Raw genomic sequence first — 18517 nt, forward strand, 5'->3', positions numbered from 1 at the left:
CACCATGTACAGGAGACGACTAAATATCTCTCCCCCTCTCTCTCTGATCTTTCTCTTCCTTCATATTTTCTTTCCATTCTTTCAGTCATTCTTTCTCTTTCATCTCCTCCTCTCTCTCTCTCGCTCTCTCTCTCTTTCATCTCCTCCTCTCTCTCTCTTTCATCTCCCTCTCTCTCTCTCTCTCTCTCTGTCTCTCTCTCTTTCATCTCCTCCTCTCTCTCTCTCTCCACATTCTTCAGCCATGGCAATCTGCCAGAGATGTCCTGTATTTTTCTTAATAGGCTGATGTCATTCTGTCTCTGATGTGAACATATCATGTAGGCATAACACAAAGGACAACCTGTGAGGGATACCCCTTACACTTCCCATACTTTAACAGAGCAAACCAAGTTTTTCCTTTTTATTCCTCCACCTCTTCATACCCTCCTCCAAGCTCCACCCTCTCTCTCTTCTCTCCCTCACCCTCTCTCTCATCTCTTCCCTCCTTTATTCCCTCCCTCTGTTCTCGAGCAGAGAGAGAGCATGCCTGTGCTTCCTCCTGAAGAAAGAAATGGGCAGCTCTCGCAACAGAGCAGACGATATACTGAGCAAACACAGATCCCAGACCTGTCCCAGCAGCGAGAGCCAGCACCTTGTTAACATAACACAGGTCCTGGATCAGCTCAAGCTGCAGGCCTGACACTGTCTAATCCCTTCAGGAAATTAAGTATTCCCTCTAACAGAGCTGAGCACAGCAGAGGGAAGAGGGGAGAGGGGAGAGGGGAGAGGGAAGAGGGAAGAGGGGAGAGGGGAGAGGGGAGAGGGGAGAGGGGAGAGGGCAGGAAGTAGGGAGCTGTACTTACACGTACACCTTTAGGACCTGGGTTACCTTCTGGCCCAGCCAAACCCTGCAACAAAGGAGAGCAGCATGAGAAGAGGGCATTGTCACACAAAACAGTGTAGAGAGAGACTATCTGTTATACAGGACAATTCCCAGGATATTTCCACACATAAAACACATAAATTGGTACGTTTTACACAGATAGGGAATGAATAGTTTGATTGGATAGACTGATTGTCTTAGAAGTAAAAATAGACTAAGGAAACATGCTGGTCATAGCTTACTCTCAGCTACATTATAGATCCTTGTTAACATTTCTGAGCATGAACTTTTAGTTCAAACATTCACTGTCTTAAGGATACAGAACTTGTCTTCTATATAATCTTCAATTAATAAAAGAGGGAAATCAAAATTATTCAAGCTATTTTGCTAAATACTTCAAGCGAAAAGAGCATGAGTCAATTGTTGTTTCACTAGTCTAATTAAGAGACTGGGAATGTGTCACTACTGTAGTTTGGGGAGAGACAGGTGAACATGATATGCATTTCAGCCATATGATAGTGCACAGTTAGAATTCTGGGTAATGTGGTCAAACCAAGAGGATGGATGGAGGAATCTGGAGGGTATTCACTGCACCTGCCTGCCAGGGTAACCTGCAGCCCCAGTCACTCCTGGGAGTCCTGGTATGCCCTGCGGAAAAAGAGAGAAAGAGAGAGAGCGAGAGAGAAAAAGAGAGATAGAGAGAGAGAAAGAGAGAGAGAGAAAGAGAGAGAAAGAGAGAGCAGTATGTAAGAAGAGAAACATTGGCCCTTGCCAACGCTGCCAGCTCAGGAATAAAACAGGCACTGTTCACCCTCACCCTCACCCACCACTCCACTCCACTCTTACCCTCTATCCTCCAGCCGCCCTGTCTACTGACTCTGTGTACCCCTCTCCACACCCATCCCCCTCCCCTCCTCTGTGCTTCCAGGCTCCTGCCTCTGGTACTGTAACATAGTGGGCAGAGACCCAGAAAGACTGTGTGTACAGACAGACTGTAGCAGAACTAACTCTCTTCTCGTCTCTCTCTCTCTAACTCCTCCCCTTCCTGTTCCAGCCTGAACCCTGACCAATCACCTCAGGCCACATAGTGGCACCTGGTGCTGAAGTCATCGCAGCATCTCACCAGATTTCAGTGTGCTGCCTGAGAGCACTCTGTTGGGATGTTATGTGTCGACAGGGGAAACATTTCTTCTTCACAGAGAAGGAAGGGACCTGACTATACATCTAATGAGCTGTCTGTGCCTCTCTCTCTCTGTGTGTGTGTGGATGTGTGTGGGTGTGCGTGTGTCATACTCTAGCCCCAAAGTTGGCCATACTGAGATCAGTGACCTGGCCTGTTCCTAACACTAAAAGGAACAGGTTTAAGACATGTGGGTGACGACCCCCTCTGACCCAATGAACGCTAACGACTCACCTGTTCCCCTGGCTGTCCTGATGGCCCTGGATAGCCCTTAGGACCCTGCAGGTAGAGACACAACACATTCATGACGACCAGAGACAAAGAGGACTGAAAAGAGAAAGTAACCTGCTCTTCATTAGGTATCCAGTATAGTGACTGAGTCATACAGACTGATATCTGAACACTTAAGATCTGCGTCAGTAAAGAGAGAGCAAGAGAGAGAGAGGGGGTGGGGGTGGGCAAAGAGAGTGATTGTACACCTGTGATGATTTAGTCTGTAGGAGGCAGCATACATAGCCAGGTAGCCAAAGGTCAGTCTGTGTGCATTTCAGCCATACAATCATTCAGAGACAGGACGCCCTGTGTTGTCTAAGGATTCTGGAACATTCCAGAGCTTCCTTCCTCCTTCCCAGCACCCAGCAGTCTGATGTCACCCTAGCGGTTAAAGGTCATGGTCTGGTGCCACCCCAGAGGTCAAGGGTCAAAGGGTGTGGAGATTTACTTGTGACCTGGTGTGGGCATGGCAAGGCTTTTTCTGCTCCGGGTCAGCAGGCGTGTGTAAACCCCTCTAAAACACTTAGGAGAGGTGAAGGTCGAGAGTCAATCGTCCTCCGAAAGGCGACCCTGCCAAGCCGTACTGCTCCTTAACACACTGCTAACTTAACACGGAAGCCAGCCGCAACAATGTGTCAGATGAAACACCGTACAAATGGCAACCGCTGTCAGCTTGCAGGTGCCCGGCCCGCCACAAGGAGTCGCTAGAGCGCGATGGGACAAGGACATCCCGGCCGGCCAAACCCTCCCCTATCCCGGACGACGCTGGGCAAATTGTGCACCGCCTTATGGGTCTCCTGGTCGTGGCCAGCTGTGACACAGCCCGGGATTAAACCCGGATCTGTAGTGACGCCTCAAACTCTGCGATGCAGTGCCTTTGAACCGCTGCGCCACTCGGCAGGCCCTTTATCACAAATCTGAGTAGTTACTTGGGGGGCAAGGTGATATGTAGATCAGTGATTCTGAGTCCAGTAAGGTGAATCTACAAATAGCTCATATTTGTTTGGGACAGGAGAGCGAAACATTTTTTACAGGCCTGCGTTCCACGTAGCTCCTTTCTTCTCCTCCACAGTTTCCTAGGTTGTGACACGGTAACCTTAAGACTCAATAAAAAGCCCACTCGGAGGTAAAGGGCTACGGCCGAAGTCAGTCATTTCCTCTGAAAATACCTTCCCGGGGCACAGTTGATGGGCTGGGTATTAGGTTCAGCTAATGCAAACATTTGTCTGTCTCCTCCTGGGAGGCAAAGGTAAAGTACAACCTCAGACAGATATGTGGAGAGTAGAACTAGGTTCCAATACCATTTTAAATATTTTAAATACTTTTTGCGTTTGCTGCCTGGTGTTTTCTATTGATTTCATGCAACAGGCAAGCTCAATCAAGCACAGCTAAAGTATTTGAAATGATACTATTTGAACCCAGGTCTGAGGGATAGACAGAGTAAGACTAGCGGCAGTAGCAGTACAGTAGCAGTCCACAGCCAGCTACAGTATGTGGAGATCGATAAACGCTCTTTACTCTGAGACTAAACTGAAGACATTTGAGAGAGCTTTGCTGTGTGTGCTGATGTATGAACTGAATTTGTTCCTTCCCTGCTTCCTCCTTCTCCTCACGTCATTTGCTCTTTTGAAGAGGCATCAGATAGTGTGCCTGTCATCGGGGCCATAAACTCCCTCAGACTGCCTTTCCTCTTAAAGATGACCCTTGGCCCCGGTGGTTCTCAGGTTCTGGCGGTGGAGCTCGGCTGCAGACAGGTCTCGCGGCGACGCCACCTCCCCATGCTGCCCGTGTGTGTGTATCTGTGAATGTGTGTGTGTCCAGCCCGACGGCGTGAGAGCAGGGTGGGCGGGGGGGGGGTAAGACAAGGAGCCCTCCGGCCCCTGTCTGAGAGACAGCCGTTCTCTGTGGCTGGGTAACATTATCCTGATTCCTGACCACAGCCAGGGACCGCTGGAAGCCTTTGCTTAAGGTGTGGGTAACACTTAGGAGGCTTATATAGTGGGAAAATCGTGTGTGAGGTGAGCAGAAATGCCTCAGATTCAGAACAGAAGCTCATGCATTGAACTCAAACTGATAATCGGATAATCTCTTTGGACCGTTCTCATTATTCATGTCTTAAAGAGCCAATGGCACACTAGTTGCTTAGATCATTTGTTTCTGGCACAGCTAGAGGTTAAAGGCCCAGTGCATTAAAAATTCATATTGTAAAACAGCTGATGAAACTAACCCTATAAAAGTGTAAAAAAATGTATTTGATCAGTGGTATTTACTAATCAGCAGGTTTGAATGGGCGGGAGTTTCGCCTTTCCATGGTGACATCACCATGCCATAAATTGGTTAATCGACCAATAACAAAAAAAGTTCCAAACCTTTCTGCCAATAACAGATATTTTTCAGTTTTCCCCTCCCCACTCAGACCCCTTCCAGACAGTCCTAGCAAAAATTTTGCATTTGAAATATTTTTTCTTCTAAAAAGCTACTTTTGCCCATTTTAATGCACAGTAAAGTACTTACTTTTTTGCATAACGGTGTTATAACAGTTAACCATTGAACTCTTACCATTGGACCAGCGAACCCGCCCAGACCTGGAACACCTTGTGGACCTCTGTCGCCCTGGAAACAGAGGGAGGAAACCATGACAGCAACATTAGTTAGATCCCTCCTTCTTCGGCCACAGTAGAAGAAAAGGTTCTTAGCAAGTCTCTTTTCATATGACAATATTCGCCAAGTAAAGACATTTAAACTATTAAGAAATATCAGATAAGGGTAAGAAGAGACTGAACAGGGAGCTGCAGCTGGCAAACATGCAAAGCAAAGGATGAGGATGGATAGAGTGCAGGTCAACAGAAACACCACTGACTGATAATACGTAGCTGTGCCAAAGCATTACAGCGAGACACTAAGATGTCAGAAGAGAAATATCGGAGTAGTACAGGATATGATTACAGATAAAGAGAATGATACAAGGAAGTCAGCATGAACTAAGAGAGAAAGAGACAGAGTGAGAGAGAGAGAGAGAGAAAGAAGGGGCATGGAGAGAACGTTGCGAGACAGGTATAGAGAGAAGAAAGGAAGATAGGTGAAGAGAACAAGAGAGAGGAGAGGGGGAGAGGGAAGCGAGAGAGAGATAGGAGAGAGAGAAGAAGAGAACAAGAGAGAGGAGAGAGGGAGAGGGGAAGAGAGAAAGAGCTAGGAGAGAGAAGACGAGAACAACAGAAGGAGATGTAGGGAGGGAGATAAAAACACATGGTGAGAAGAGAGAGAGGGTCACAGAGACGTCAGAGGTGGAATGAAAAAGACCAGTGATAGACAAGAGGGAGGAAGGAGGGAGAGTCAGGGAGGGAATGGATGTTGCTAAAAGTGAAGTTAAAAGATATGGGGTCAGAGGAGAGGGTGAGTATCCATTCTTAAAGGGAGAGGCACTGTAGAGTATCCCTGGGAAGAGATGAGATGGAGCGCATGAGAGGAAAAGCAGACAGAGCACCAATAACGAGGGATTGAGGGATGGTAAGATATTCAGAGAGGGAGAGCGAGAGAGAGAAAAGAGAGAGAGACAGGGAGAGAGAGAGAGAGAGAGAGAGAGAGAGAGAGAGACAGAGAGAGAGAGAGAGAGAGAGAGAGAGAGAGAGACAGGGAGAGAGAGAGAGAGAGAGAGAGAGAGAGAGAGGGAAGAGAGGAAGGTAAAGAAGGAGGGAGAGAGAGGGAGAGAGGAAGAGAGGAAGGTAGAGAAGGAGGGAGACTACGCCAGATGATTCTTTACCTTGTCTCCTGGCGGGGCCTGACCTGGGGACAGTCCTGGATCGCCCTTGGAGCCCTGACAGTGACACACAGAAGGTCAGCACTTATTTATAGCAGGCAGCACCCTTCACTACATACAGGGGGGTCAAGGTTAAAATGTCATCTCTGCTGCTCCATACTGTGGCAAAGTTCACAACCCGATTCCCATACTCTAAATCTCTTTAAAAGAGAAGGAGGTCCAACAGTGTTTTGCAATAAGAACAAAGTGACAGTGGAAACAGGCTGATTCACAAAGGGTGAGGTTCCCAAACAAACTCCAGTCCTCAGTGAGGGGAATGTGGATAAGCTTCTTTACAGACACCTCTTCTCATCTCCTTTCTGACTGACTGATCTGTGCTGTTCATCAGTGACTTAAGTTTGTCATCGCTTTCTGTAAGGTATCTTACAGCCAATGAGATCTGACTGAGATATTGACAACTGCGATTGGGTCCTAGGCCTCTCTTTCAGCCCATACCCAACTCTCTGAATAGATGTGGATTGTGTTACATAGCCGCCCCAGAGCTGAGGAAATACAGACAGTGGAAATGCATATATAGTAACAAAGGGACAAAATGATACAAAAGCATGGCTGCATTTTGGACATACTTTCCCTTTATAAACATAATATGTCAGACAGAGTTCAAGTTTATTCTATGCTTTACCCTCTGTGAAAGTCTAAATGTTTCCACAGGCCATTGATTACTCTTACATCTAAACATGAAATGACATACAATCCACATTTTCAGGGATTGAGAAAAATATAAAGGCAGTGTTTCATTTTCTGTCTTGACAGAGGTGTGTGTTTAGACTGGCTTGGTCAAGTGATGCTCCAACTGAGTCCAGGTGACACGTCAGATAGCTTCACTACAATCAATACCTGTCCATCACTACTGATGACCTGTTTTATTTTACCACACAATAACCATAACTGCTTAAATTCTGTCATTAAAATATTTATACAAATAGTAAAACAAAATGAAAAATAAATATAAGATGACCTGCTCTCAACAGATATTTCTGTCTGGGCAGAGTGCTAAGTATACCGTGACTTTTGGGGGGGGCCTCTTTGGGTGCACGCGCATGTCATTTAATGGTAAAAATATATTACATTTCCATTGTGTCATGAACACAACCAGATGTTTTCATCTGATTGTCAAACAAACCACTTCAAAAAGTAGGCTACCTGCAGCGGCGTACGTTCGTCCACTACAAAATAATTCCAGCATCCAAACAGTGCACTGTGCACGCGCCATTTGAAGAATGGAAAGAGACATCTGTTACACAAACCAGAAGTGTAATAACTTTCAGTATTCATGGAAGCCATGCTTCCCAAAAAATGGATAAATTATGTTTAATAATTTTCCTTTAATTCACAAGTAGCTGGATCTATCACAGCAGAGAAGCATCCCAGCGAGCAAAACTGCGCCCCTCTGTCTCAGTATGTGTAGCCCACTTATCTGATGCTTTCTGGTCAAAAAGAGTATTACATAAGGGGCACTATTTTGCTCGCTCTGATGTTTTCTCCGGTGAGATTGATGCGTCTTGCTGTCTGCGTGCGTCTCGGTCAAATTAGCTATATTTATAGACCCCCTCAAAGTTAGACTTTTGTTGCCTTTAGAAGAGCTCATGTCTCATTCAGGAAAGCTTAACTCCACCCTGGTTCCCCAGTAGTTCACACTCTGTCTCTGGGGGTTTGGAGCATTGCATTTCACTTGTTTTGACTGACGGCCATTCAAGCATTCAGCTGCAAAGTGCAGGGAGGGGTGTTTGTGTATTTGTGTGTGTGTGTGTGTGTGTGTGTGTGTGTGTGTGTGTGTGTGTGTGTGTGTGTGTGTGTGTGTGTGTGTGTGAAAGCCCCAAGTCCTTCTCTCCTTTATTTGAAGAAGGTCAACAGGGCATGGTGTTCATTTAAAGCCTCTTTCAGGTCCCACTAGCCCATCGTCATAACAACCGTCAACTGAAGCTTTTCAGCTTTCAGTACATCAACCAGGCACGTCAGACACACACAGGTCTGGTTCTTATTTATATTCTCATCCCTCTGTTTCTTCCCTTCTTCCCTCAGACCTCACATTTCACAACCCAATTTACAAACAGAGACAAAGAGTTCCTCTCTATCCGCCCCCTGCCTCTAGCACAGAGTGGGGGTTTGGGGTCTGAGGATGAGTCAGTCATGACTCATTGATGGATCATGTGTGTGTGTGTGTGTGTGTGTGTGTGTGTGTGTGTGTGTGTGTGTGTGTGTGTGTCGGGTCACTGCGGTGTGTGTTTGTGTATGTGTGTGTCTCTGTGGTGTTAGCTCCAGCGATTTAGGATGCAAAGTGTTTCAAAAGCATCAACTGGGAAACCTCAAGATGCCTTGCTGCTGTCCCATGGCATCTACACCAGGCTCAAAGGTCATACCAGAACACATCCATCAATGTCCGAGATCTCCTTCTGAGAAACCAGAGAGGAAAACAGGACGCTTCCCTCTGTACGTGTGCAGTCAGGAAGATGTAGATAAAGTATGCTTCTCTCTCCAACCATGCTGAAACAACAACTGAAACCAGCACTTATCCACTTAAAGACAAGCAATGTTCACATTGAAATTATACAGTACAATTACAATGGAACTGACAAGGGGTAGCACGAGGAAATGGTATAATACACTGAGTATACAAAACTTTAAGAACACCTTCCTAATATTGAGTTGCACCCCCTTTGCCCAGAGAACAGCCTCAATTCGTTGGGGTATGGACTCTACAAGGTGTTGAAAGCATTCTACAGGGATGCTAACCCATGTTGACTCCAATGTGCTTCCCACAGTTCTGTCAAGTTGACTGGATGTCCTTTGGGTGGTGGACCATTCTTGATACACATGGGAAACTGTTGAGTGTGAAAAACCCAGCAGCATTGCAGTTCTTGACACACTAAAAACGGTGCGCCTGGCACCTACTACCATACCCCGTTCAAAGGCACTTAAATCTTTTGTCTTGCCCATTCACCCTCTGAATGACACACATACAATCCATGTCTCGAATGTCCCAAGGTTAAAAAAATCCTTCTTTGACCTGTTTCCTCTCCTTCATCTACACTGATTGAAGTGGATTTAAACAAGTGACATCAATAAGGGATCATAGCTTTCACCTGGATTCACCTGGTCAGTTTATGTCATGGAAAGAGCCGGTGTTCTTAATGTTTTGTACACTCAGTGTATATGCATCCTTTGTTTATCGTCCCACATTGAAGGGGTTGGGTTTGAAATTGAAGCTTTGCCATCAACTACAGGGGCATCTGGTACCAACCAACTTTCACCACAGACAAGGTTAGGTTAACGACTTGGCCACAGCCATCACACCACTGCTGTCTGCACAACGCAGCCCACATCCCTGTCAGAGAGATGGCTGGGTCTGAACCAGTTAGGAAAACCCACCAGACCAGAACAGGACTCTGTGTGTCTGAGGCTGAGCAGTCAAATAATGCCTGGTTTACAAGTGGAGCTACTTCCTCCTCTAAGGTGTTGGCGACAGATAACCTCGTGGTTAGAGCGTTGGGCCAGTGACCGAAAGGTTGATGATTCGAATACCTGAGCCAATGATGTGAAAATCTGTCAATGTGAGCAATTCATTTAACCCTAATTTTCTCCTGTGGTGCTGTACTACTATGTCTGACCCATTAAAACAACCTATTTCACTGCACCTCAACGATGGAAAGCCAGAGAGAGAAGTTGTGTAGATCCCATCCAGTCAGGTCTTAGTCCTAGGTTTACATTAGCAGAGCAGCAAGGTGATATGGTTTAGTAAAACCCTCTCAACTAGACATACCGAGGGGGCGTTGTTGGTGCTCATGGGTGCTATGCTGTTTGGAGGGAACTCCAAGTGTCGGAACTCGGAACACCTCTGAAGCGAGGGTCACGGGTTCAAATGCCAGGTGGTCCACGGTTGCTAAGCGCTCCAGCTATTTGGATGGTTTATATGACGACTGGTGATTCAGAACAGAAAGGTGACGAGCCCAGCCTACTCTACCGCAACAGAGGAAAAGACATACAAGGAAGATGAGCCACATTGGAAAGAGGGCCTTTATTTAAGAGGTACGCAGGCAAGAGAGAGAGAGAGAGAGAGAGAGAGAGAGAGAGAGAGAGAGAGAAAGAGAGGGAGAGAGAGAGAGTTTTCTCCAGGCTACCCTTACCACCTAGGAGAATACTCAGGATAGATGAACATCAGACAAAGGTATCGTTAGGTTTGTGGTTGCTTCGCTCCAGGCGTTTCTTCTCTCTCTCTCTCTCCCTCTCTCACTCTCTCTCTCTCTCTCTCATGTGTGTCACTGTCTCTGTCTTTCACTCTCGTTTCTCTTTCTCTCTCATTTCTGTCTCTCTCTCTCGCTCTCGTGTGTGTGTCACTGTCTTTCTCTCTCTCTCTCTTTCTCTCTCATTTCTGTCTCTCTCTCTCTCTCTCTAGTGTGTGTGTCACTGTCTTTCTGTCTCTCTCTTTCTCTCTGTGTGTGCATCTCTCTGTTTTTCTCTAGTTTCCTGCGTCTGTGTTGTTGTTCTTTAGCGGGACCCTTCCCTCTTAAAACCTGATCTAATGTACGCTAAAGAGGGGTAAAATTCAAACCCCCGTAGTGGGACCCTTCCCTCTTAAAACCTGATCTAATGTACGCTAAAGAGGGGTAAAATTCAAACCCCGTAGTGGGGCCCTTCCCTCTTAAAACCTGATCTAATGTACGCTAAAGAGGGGTAAAATTCAAACCCCCGTAGTGGGACCCTTCCCTCTTAAAACCTGATCTAATGTACGCTAAAGAGGGGTAAACTTCAAACCCCCGTAGTGGGACCCTTCCCTCTTAAAACCTGATCTAATGTACGCTAAAGAGGGGTAAAATTCAAACCCCGTAGTGGGGCCCTTCCCTCTTAAAACCTGATCTAATGTACGCTAAAGAGGGGTAAAATTCAAACCCCGTAGTGGGGCCCTTCCCTCTTAAAACCTGATCTAATGTATGCTAAAGAGGGGTAAAATTCAAACCCCGTAGTGGGGCCCTTCCCTCTTAAAACCTGATCTAATGTACGCTAAAGAGGGGTAAAATTCAAACCCCCGTAGTGGGGCCCTTCCCTCTTAAAACCTGATCTAATGTACACTAATGAGGGGTAAACTTCAAACCCCGTAGCGGGGCCCTTCCCTCTTAAAACCTGATCTAATGTACGCTAATGAGGGGTAAAATTCAAACCCCCGTAGCGGGGCCCTACCCTCTTAAAACCTGATCTAATGTACGCTAAAGAGGGGTAAAATTCAAACCCCGAACACACAATCACAGAGCTCTAAATAAATGCCTATCATCATCACTTTTATTGCAAAACAAATTATTACTGGAGCGATATGAAATAGGCCAACTAGATGAGGAGGCTCCAGTATAATCACGTACAGTATGTTTCAGTCAGAACACATGGGCCATATGATCTGATCTGGTGGGCCCCAATGTTGACGTTCTATTGAAACTGCTTTAAGATCTCCCTTTCATAATACTCTCCCTTTGAATCACAACAATTACTTTATTTATGACTATATTCAGGAAATAGCTTTTCTGAGAAGAAGAGCATTCGCTACGGTTTTGGAGCACTTTGAATTATATATATATATTTTTAATTTCACCTTTATTTAACCAGGTAGGCAAGTTGAGAACAAGTTCTCATTTACAATTGCGACCTGACCAAGATAAAGCAAAGCAGTTCGACAACATACAACAACACAGAGTTACACATGGAGTAAAACAAACATACAGTCAATAATACAGTAGAAAAATAAGTCTATATACAATGTGAGCAAATGAGGTGAGATAAGGGAGGTAAAGGCAAAAAAGGCCATGGTGGCAAAGTAAATACAATATAACAAGTAAAACACTGGAATGGTAGATTTGTAGTGGAAGAAAGTGCAAAGTAGAAATAGAAATAATGGGGTGCAAAGGAGCTAAATAAATAAATAAATACAGTAGGGGAAGAGGTAGAGGTGAATTCAGTGTAGACAGGGAATTCTATATGGTAAAGTTCCCTTGAATATATCAACGTTTTGCATACGCAGTCATTTCCCCAAATAAACTGTGATATGGAAATATGGAAACTGCCTTGAAGTCATTGATCTCCAATCAGAGGATTCGGGATTGGTAATACAGAGCCTGTATATATTAACAGAGCCTGAACATCAAGCTGCAATCACTAAAACATACTGTAAAAATAATAACATATTGACGATGTCAGCGCATGCTATACCTGTTACTGTGAGTATTCTTGTTATATTCCTATAGCCTCAGCTTGACCCAGACAACTAGAACGTTTCAACTAACGACCCACCAGTTCTCCTTGAGAGTCATTAAAGGGACTCACATCACAGCAAGCTGCAACGTATATGGAAAAACCAAATCCATCTACACGTGTATCCTTCTCTTGTCCTTCTCATCCAAGAACAAATTAATAAACACTCCTTCCTTCTCACCAACACCAGGTTTTTTCCATGCACCTATTTCAACACCTTCCCTTCCATCCCGCCCCTCCCCTTTAATGCCTACTCAATCAAATGGCAGACAGAGGCATTTTCCCCTCGTCAATCAGCATAGAACAGCTAATCAAATGCCTCCGTCATGCCCAGGGGGCACTTTCCATCCAATAAAAACTTTGCTGCTGCTCTTCACCATGGCAATGGCTGGGAAAGAGTCTATATTGTCCAAAGGGTTAGTCCGTTGGACCAAAGGAGTCTAGGATTCAGAGTATGACATTGAACATCACAGCCAGGGCCCTGTCTATAAAACTGGTCATGGCTGACCCCTTATCAAGGCCCCCACATCCCACAACATCAACCAGGGCTCTCTCTGGAGCCCCAGGGGGACATCTGTGCCCCCCAACCCAGGAGAAGGGCACTCACCTTGGTACCAGGAGGACCAGGCAAGCCGGGGTTTCCATGTGGACCAGTAGGACCCTAGAAACAGGCAGAGGGAGAGAGAGAAAGAGAGTTAGAGAGAGAGACAGAGAGAAAGCGAGAGAGAGACAGACAGAGAGAGAGACACACACAGAGAGAGAGACAGAGAGAGAGAGAGAGAGAGAGAGAGAGAGAGACAGCGAGAGAGAGACAGAGAGAGAGAGAGACAGAGAGAGACAGAGAGAGAGAGACAGAGAAAAGAGAGAGGAAGAGAGAGAGGGGGGGGAAGACAGAGAGAAGAGAGAGAGAGAGACAGAGAGAGACAGAGAAGAAACAGAGGAGAGAGAGAGAGAGACAGAGAGATGACGACAGAGAGACAGGAGAGCGAGAACGAGAGAGAGAGAGAGACATAGAGAGAGTGCCAGGCAGAGAGAGACAGACAAGAGATAGAGAGAGAGAGACAGAGAGACAAGGACAGACAGAGAGAAGGAAGAGAGAGAGAGAGAGAGAGATGAGAGACAGATAGAGAGAGACAGAGAGAGAGGACAGAGAGAGACAGAGAGACAGAGAGAGAGAGAGAGAGAGAGAGAGAGAGAGACACAGAGAGACAGAGAGAGAGAGAGAGAGACAGAGAGAGAGAGAGAGAGAGAGAGAGAGAGAGAGACAGAGAGAGAGACAGAGAGAGAGACAGAGAGAGAGACAGAGAGAGAGAGAGAGAGAGAGAGAGAGAAACTATCAGCATATCACAATGACAGCTAACAGCATAGCATTTAGACTAAGTCATACGATCTCTTAGCTACAGAGATTAAAGGTAGAGAAGGCAGACATGTGTTGCTAAAACTGCTGTTATCTAGAATGAGTGATTCATTGACTGTGAAGTAGTAAGAAGTTGAGTATTACACATATATTATTATATGTTCCGTCATTTCTCTTCATGTGCCAAACTTTGCCCTACCTTTAAAACGCACAGGAATGCACTTTCAAATGAACAACTTATAACACACACACACACACACATGCATTTATTTGAGTTCAACTCACACATGTGGGAACAACCACACGTGCATGCACATTTACACCCACGCACGCACGCACGCACACACACACACACACACGCACGTACACACACACATCTGTACAAATGCTGTTGCCTGGCTTAAACTGCTTTCCCTCTAAAACACCCACTACACACTAAAGCCTTGAGGTAAGACTCTGCGCTCTTTAATTTAACAGTAACCAGTCACCATAATAGCTGTGATCAGGAGATGACAGAGACATAACGGAGAGGTAATGATAACCCACAGCTAGTGGATTACAGGTGTCTGAGTGTCCTCTGACACTGGGTTGTGTTGTAGTGCTTGCCATCATCTCTTTCTACCAGCCAGCCCACCAACCTCTCCCCCTGGCACTCTACTTTCCATGACTTTAACTCCACTTAGTGTTTGGTGAGGCAGCCTGGCTGAGACCATGTGGTTTTTATGGCAGAAAGGAAAAACTCACTTTAACTCACTCCTCCTCCTCCTCTTCCTCCTGCTCCTTCTCCTCCCTCTCCTCCATGAGAAACTCCATAACAAGGAATCTCTCTCCTCCTCTACCTTCCTCCCTCCCCCCTGTCTTAATTTACCCCACTACCTGCCTCTCTCTCTCCCCCTCCATCACAGTAACTCTCTCTCCCCCCTCTCTATCTCTTTCCTTCTCTCCATCTCTCTCAGTTCAGAGGAGATGGTTTAAAGTGGGGGTTTGTTCTGTGTGTTTAAAGTGCTGCCACCTGTGGAGTGTGGGACTAAGCTAAGGTACAGTACAGTACAGTACAGTACAGTAAGGTCTGGAGGTCGGTATCTTTCTGAGGCAGCAGAGGTTGCAGCCCACACAGACACAACCAGCCATTACAGTCATTTTTCACCACATAATGAAGCCTCCCCCTGACTGTCTATGTCTCTATGAGTCACCACACTGTATGCAAACCATATGTCTCCAAAGTTAGGTCCCACAGGGATTTACCATTATACAGTAGTCTACATGTAGACAATGTTTACTGCCTGCCTGGCTGGCTGATGGAGGGTCCCTGTCTGTCTGACTCACACTAAACAAGCGGAACTAAGAGAAGTGACGTATTTTACAGAAGACATTACAAAGACAAAAACAGAGAGAGGTTCTCCTGTGCTCCCCTTGAGTATATTCAGGTTTTAGTTTAGTCTGATGTGTGTATATTAGTCTGATGTTTGTTTAGTCTGATGTTTGTTTAGTCTGATGTTTTGTTTAGTCTGATGTTTGTTTAGTCTGATGTTTTGTTTAGTCTGATGTGTGTTTATTAGTCTGATGTGTGTTTATTAGTCTGATGTGTGTTTATTAGTCTGATGTTTTGTTTAGTCTGATGTTTTGTTTAGTCTGATGTTTGTTTAGTCTGATGTTTTGTTTAGTCTGATGTTTGTTTAGTCTGATGTTTTGTTTAGTCTGATGTGTGTTTAGTCTGATGTTTTGTTTAGTCTGATGTTTGTTTAGTCTGATGTTTGTTTAGTCTGATGTTTGTTTAGTCTGATGTTTGTTTAGTCTGATGTGTGTTTAGTCTGATGTTTGTTTAGTAGTCTGATGTTTTGTTTAGTCTGATGTTTTGTTTAGTAGTCTGATGTTTTGTTTAGTAGTCTGATGTTTGTTTAGTCTGATGTTATGTTTAGTCTGATATCTTGTTTAGTCTGATGTGTGTTTAGTAGTCTGATGTTTTGTTTAGTCTGATGTTTTGTTTAGTCTGATGTTTTGTTTAGTCTGATGTTTGTTTAGTAGTCTGATGTTTTGTTTAGTCTGATGTTTATTAGTCTGATGTTTGTTTAGTCTGATGTTTGTTTAGTCTGATGTTTGTTTAGTCTGATGTTTTGTTTAGTCTGATGTTTGTTTAGTAGTCTGATGTTTTGTTTAGTCTGATGTTTTGTTTAGTCTGGCTCCTCAGTGCTGTGATCAGAGCGTAATGATCAGAGATCATTGTTCAGTCTCAACAACACAAGTGACACAGCCCCATCTGGAGCTGCTTTTTCTACCTTGATGCTCTACCTTGGCCAGTGAAGTGTTCTCCTCTCACAGGACCATCTCATTCAGCCGCACCATTACAGCTCATCCCTGGTTCTTGATGCTCTACCTTGGCCCAGTGAAGTGTTCTCCTCTCACAGGACCATCTCATTTAGACGCACCATTACAGCTCATCCCTGGTTCTTGTTGGAATCACATAAACCACTAGTATGACTGTCAGCAGCTCTGTCACGGTGCTGGATCACTGGGGTGAACACAGCCAAACCAAAGACATATGGGTTGTGTCTAGCTTGTGTCTGTGGATTGATGGTGACGACGTGAGAGTGCATTGAGAAGTGTATTCAGCCACAGAGTGGGTGTGTGAGCTGTGTGCATCTGTACTCTCTGGCAGGTTCAGTCTTAACATGCCTCACCAGGACAATAAACCTGACCTCATATTGGCCGTACTGAGGACCATAACTAGCTACTTCCTGACATGTCCTGGAATAACCCTTGAAGAAGCCATTTTAAAGTCCATCATGACCTTTAGAGATCTTATAACAACATACTGTAGCACCGTACAACACTGTACATAAAACACTGCTAGTGTTCAGCTGCGTCTGTGATGTTTATCTTTTAAGCTGCCTATCACCTCAGGGAAGGGAGTGGCACCTCCTAAGGCTCGATGACACCCCAGTGACATCACACCTGTCCGCAGACAGGTAAAACCCAGTTTACAGTACTCACCCGAGCTCCTCTCTTCCCAGCAGGACCAGGTAGACCCCGGGGACCAGGAGGACCCTTTTATAGAGAGAGAGACAGAGAGAAGAAAGAAAGAGAGAAGAGAAAGGACATGAGGAGAGAGAGACACAGACGTCACAGACACGCAGATAAGTTGTAAATGAGAAGTGATAGCATGCTGTAATGTACAGGCAGATGTGGGGAGGAGTTTACTGTGTTTACTATATGTAAGAGAGGCCAATGTTCTCCAAACCAGTAATGGCAAAGCTTTTAGCCAGTTCTGGGATGAACATAAACTCTTTGTCAACGCAGGAAGAAACACATGGTATGATTCCACTTCATGTTCGTTTGGACGCAAGATGTAAAAGGAGAAGGAGAGAAAAAAGCGCAACACACATGTGCTCAACACTTTTACATTCCAGTGTTGGAACTGAAGACTCTAGTAAAGTACTGGTAAAACATGATTTTTAGTACATTAAACCTGGTATGTTTTGTGGTAGATTTTTTGCCATCCCACAAATGCATAAGAAACTCCCACGAATGCACACATCCACTCCACACAGATGTGGAGTACGGAGCTCACCTGTTAACTTTCAAAATACAGAAATACATCCCCTATGATGTATTTATGATGCAAAATGCATCCTACCGGCTGTATTTCTGTATTTTGAAAGTTATACATCTTGAAAACTTGTTTGCTGACATGCAAAACATTTTGAGACTATATCAACAATGGACTAATGAAACAAATGACAAAATACAGTTTTTGGGTGGAGTTTTCCTTTAAAGTATTATTGGAAACTGGAGGCTTTTCAAATGAATTTGCAGTTATTATGTATCCTTCATGGGCTGCTGATCCAAGTCAAACAAACAGAGAGAGAGAGGATATCACTGGACCAACTTACAGGAAGAGGGTTCGCTGAGTGCCTTGGCTCTGGATGGGTAATACTGATGACAATCTGACTGCTATGACACTGTGTTCACAATTTAGCAAGCTGCTAAACAGCATGAAAGAGTCTGACGCTCAGGACATATAATACACACAGACAGTCATGGAAAAACTATTTTAGATAATACAGAATAATAAATGAAGAGTGTGTGTATGTGTGTGTGTGTGTGTGTGTGTGTGTGTGTGTGTGTGTGTGTGCATTTCTGAGGGAGTCCTGCACATTCTATTCCTCTCTGTCAGTATCAGAGGGACAAAGAGATAATGTCTCAGAGACAGAAACAGCTGGTTGCTCATGGAGCCACACTCCTACACACACAGAGATGGAAACATTGAGTGCACTACTACCGCCTCTTCTCACCAAAACAACAGGACCAAGAGAGACAATGATTCTTCTTTCTTTCATTATCTGATGATAATATTAGCAGCATGATAGCTGTGCCGCTGGCTGCATGTTGTGCCTAACAAAACCCTACAACTGGGAGTGTATTCAACATTTCACACGGCCCCTTATGTCTTTTTGCTTTTACATGTATCTTTATGGCATGTGCCATGTAATATCTGTTCATTTGCTTTCACTGTAGGTAACATCAGACTGAATGCTGCACTCACCATTGTTCTCTGTGGTTGAACCAGGCTAGGTAGCACTAATAGTACCAGCAGTGAAATGTATTTCAGATAGTGGAAGTGAATCATGAAGGTGATGATTGAGAAATCTGTACTTCCTCCCTCTTTGAAGTGCCTTTGAAGTGTGCAGCTGGGGTGAACTCCCCCAAACATCCTCCTCAAATCCCAGTGTCGAGTCAAACTGGATCTCAATGGGACCCGATCAAAATATCATAAATGTTAAAATCAGCATAGAC

General features: G+C 44.9%; 1 protein-coding gene across 2 annotated transcripts in view; it reads right to left on the reverse strand.

The window, feature by feature from the left end:
* LOC115158706 (collagen alpha-1(XXIV) chain-like) overlaps positions 1 to 18517 on the reverse strand; it is a 75496-nt gene that overhangs the window by 19975 nt on the left and 37004 nt on the right. The window contains exons 4-10 of one of the 2 annotated variants that reach the window (XR_003868709.1): positions 16715 to 16768; positions 12974 to 13027; positions 6076 to 6129; positions 4875 to 4928; positions 2277 to 2321; positions 1461 to 1510; positions 843 to 887 (exon numbers count right to left, since the gene is read on the reverse strand). Coding sequence is in view for 1 of the 2 variants with exons in the window: in XM_029707932.1 (XP_029563792.1) it covers positions 843 to 887; positions 1457 to 1510; positions 2277 to 2321; positions 4875 to 4928; positions 6076 to 6129; positions 12974 to 13027; positions 16715 to 16768 (360 nt within the window). In the remaining variant the exon portion in view is untranslated. Of the gene's footprint in view, positions 1 to 842; positions 888 to 1456; positions 1511 to 2276; positions 2322 to 4874; positions 4929 to 6075; positions 6130 to 12973; positions 13028 to 16714; positions 16769 to 18517 lie in introns of both variants that reach the window. The other variant, XM_029707932.1, reaches the window with a different exon arrangement.

Source organism: Salmo trutta, chromosome 22 (genome assembly GCF_901001165.1).
Source record: "Salmo trutta chromosome 22, fSalTru1.1, whole genome shotgun sequence".
NCBI lineage: Eukaryota > Metazoa > Chordata > Actinopteri > Salmoniformes > Salmonidae > Salmo > Salmo trutta.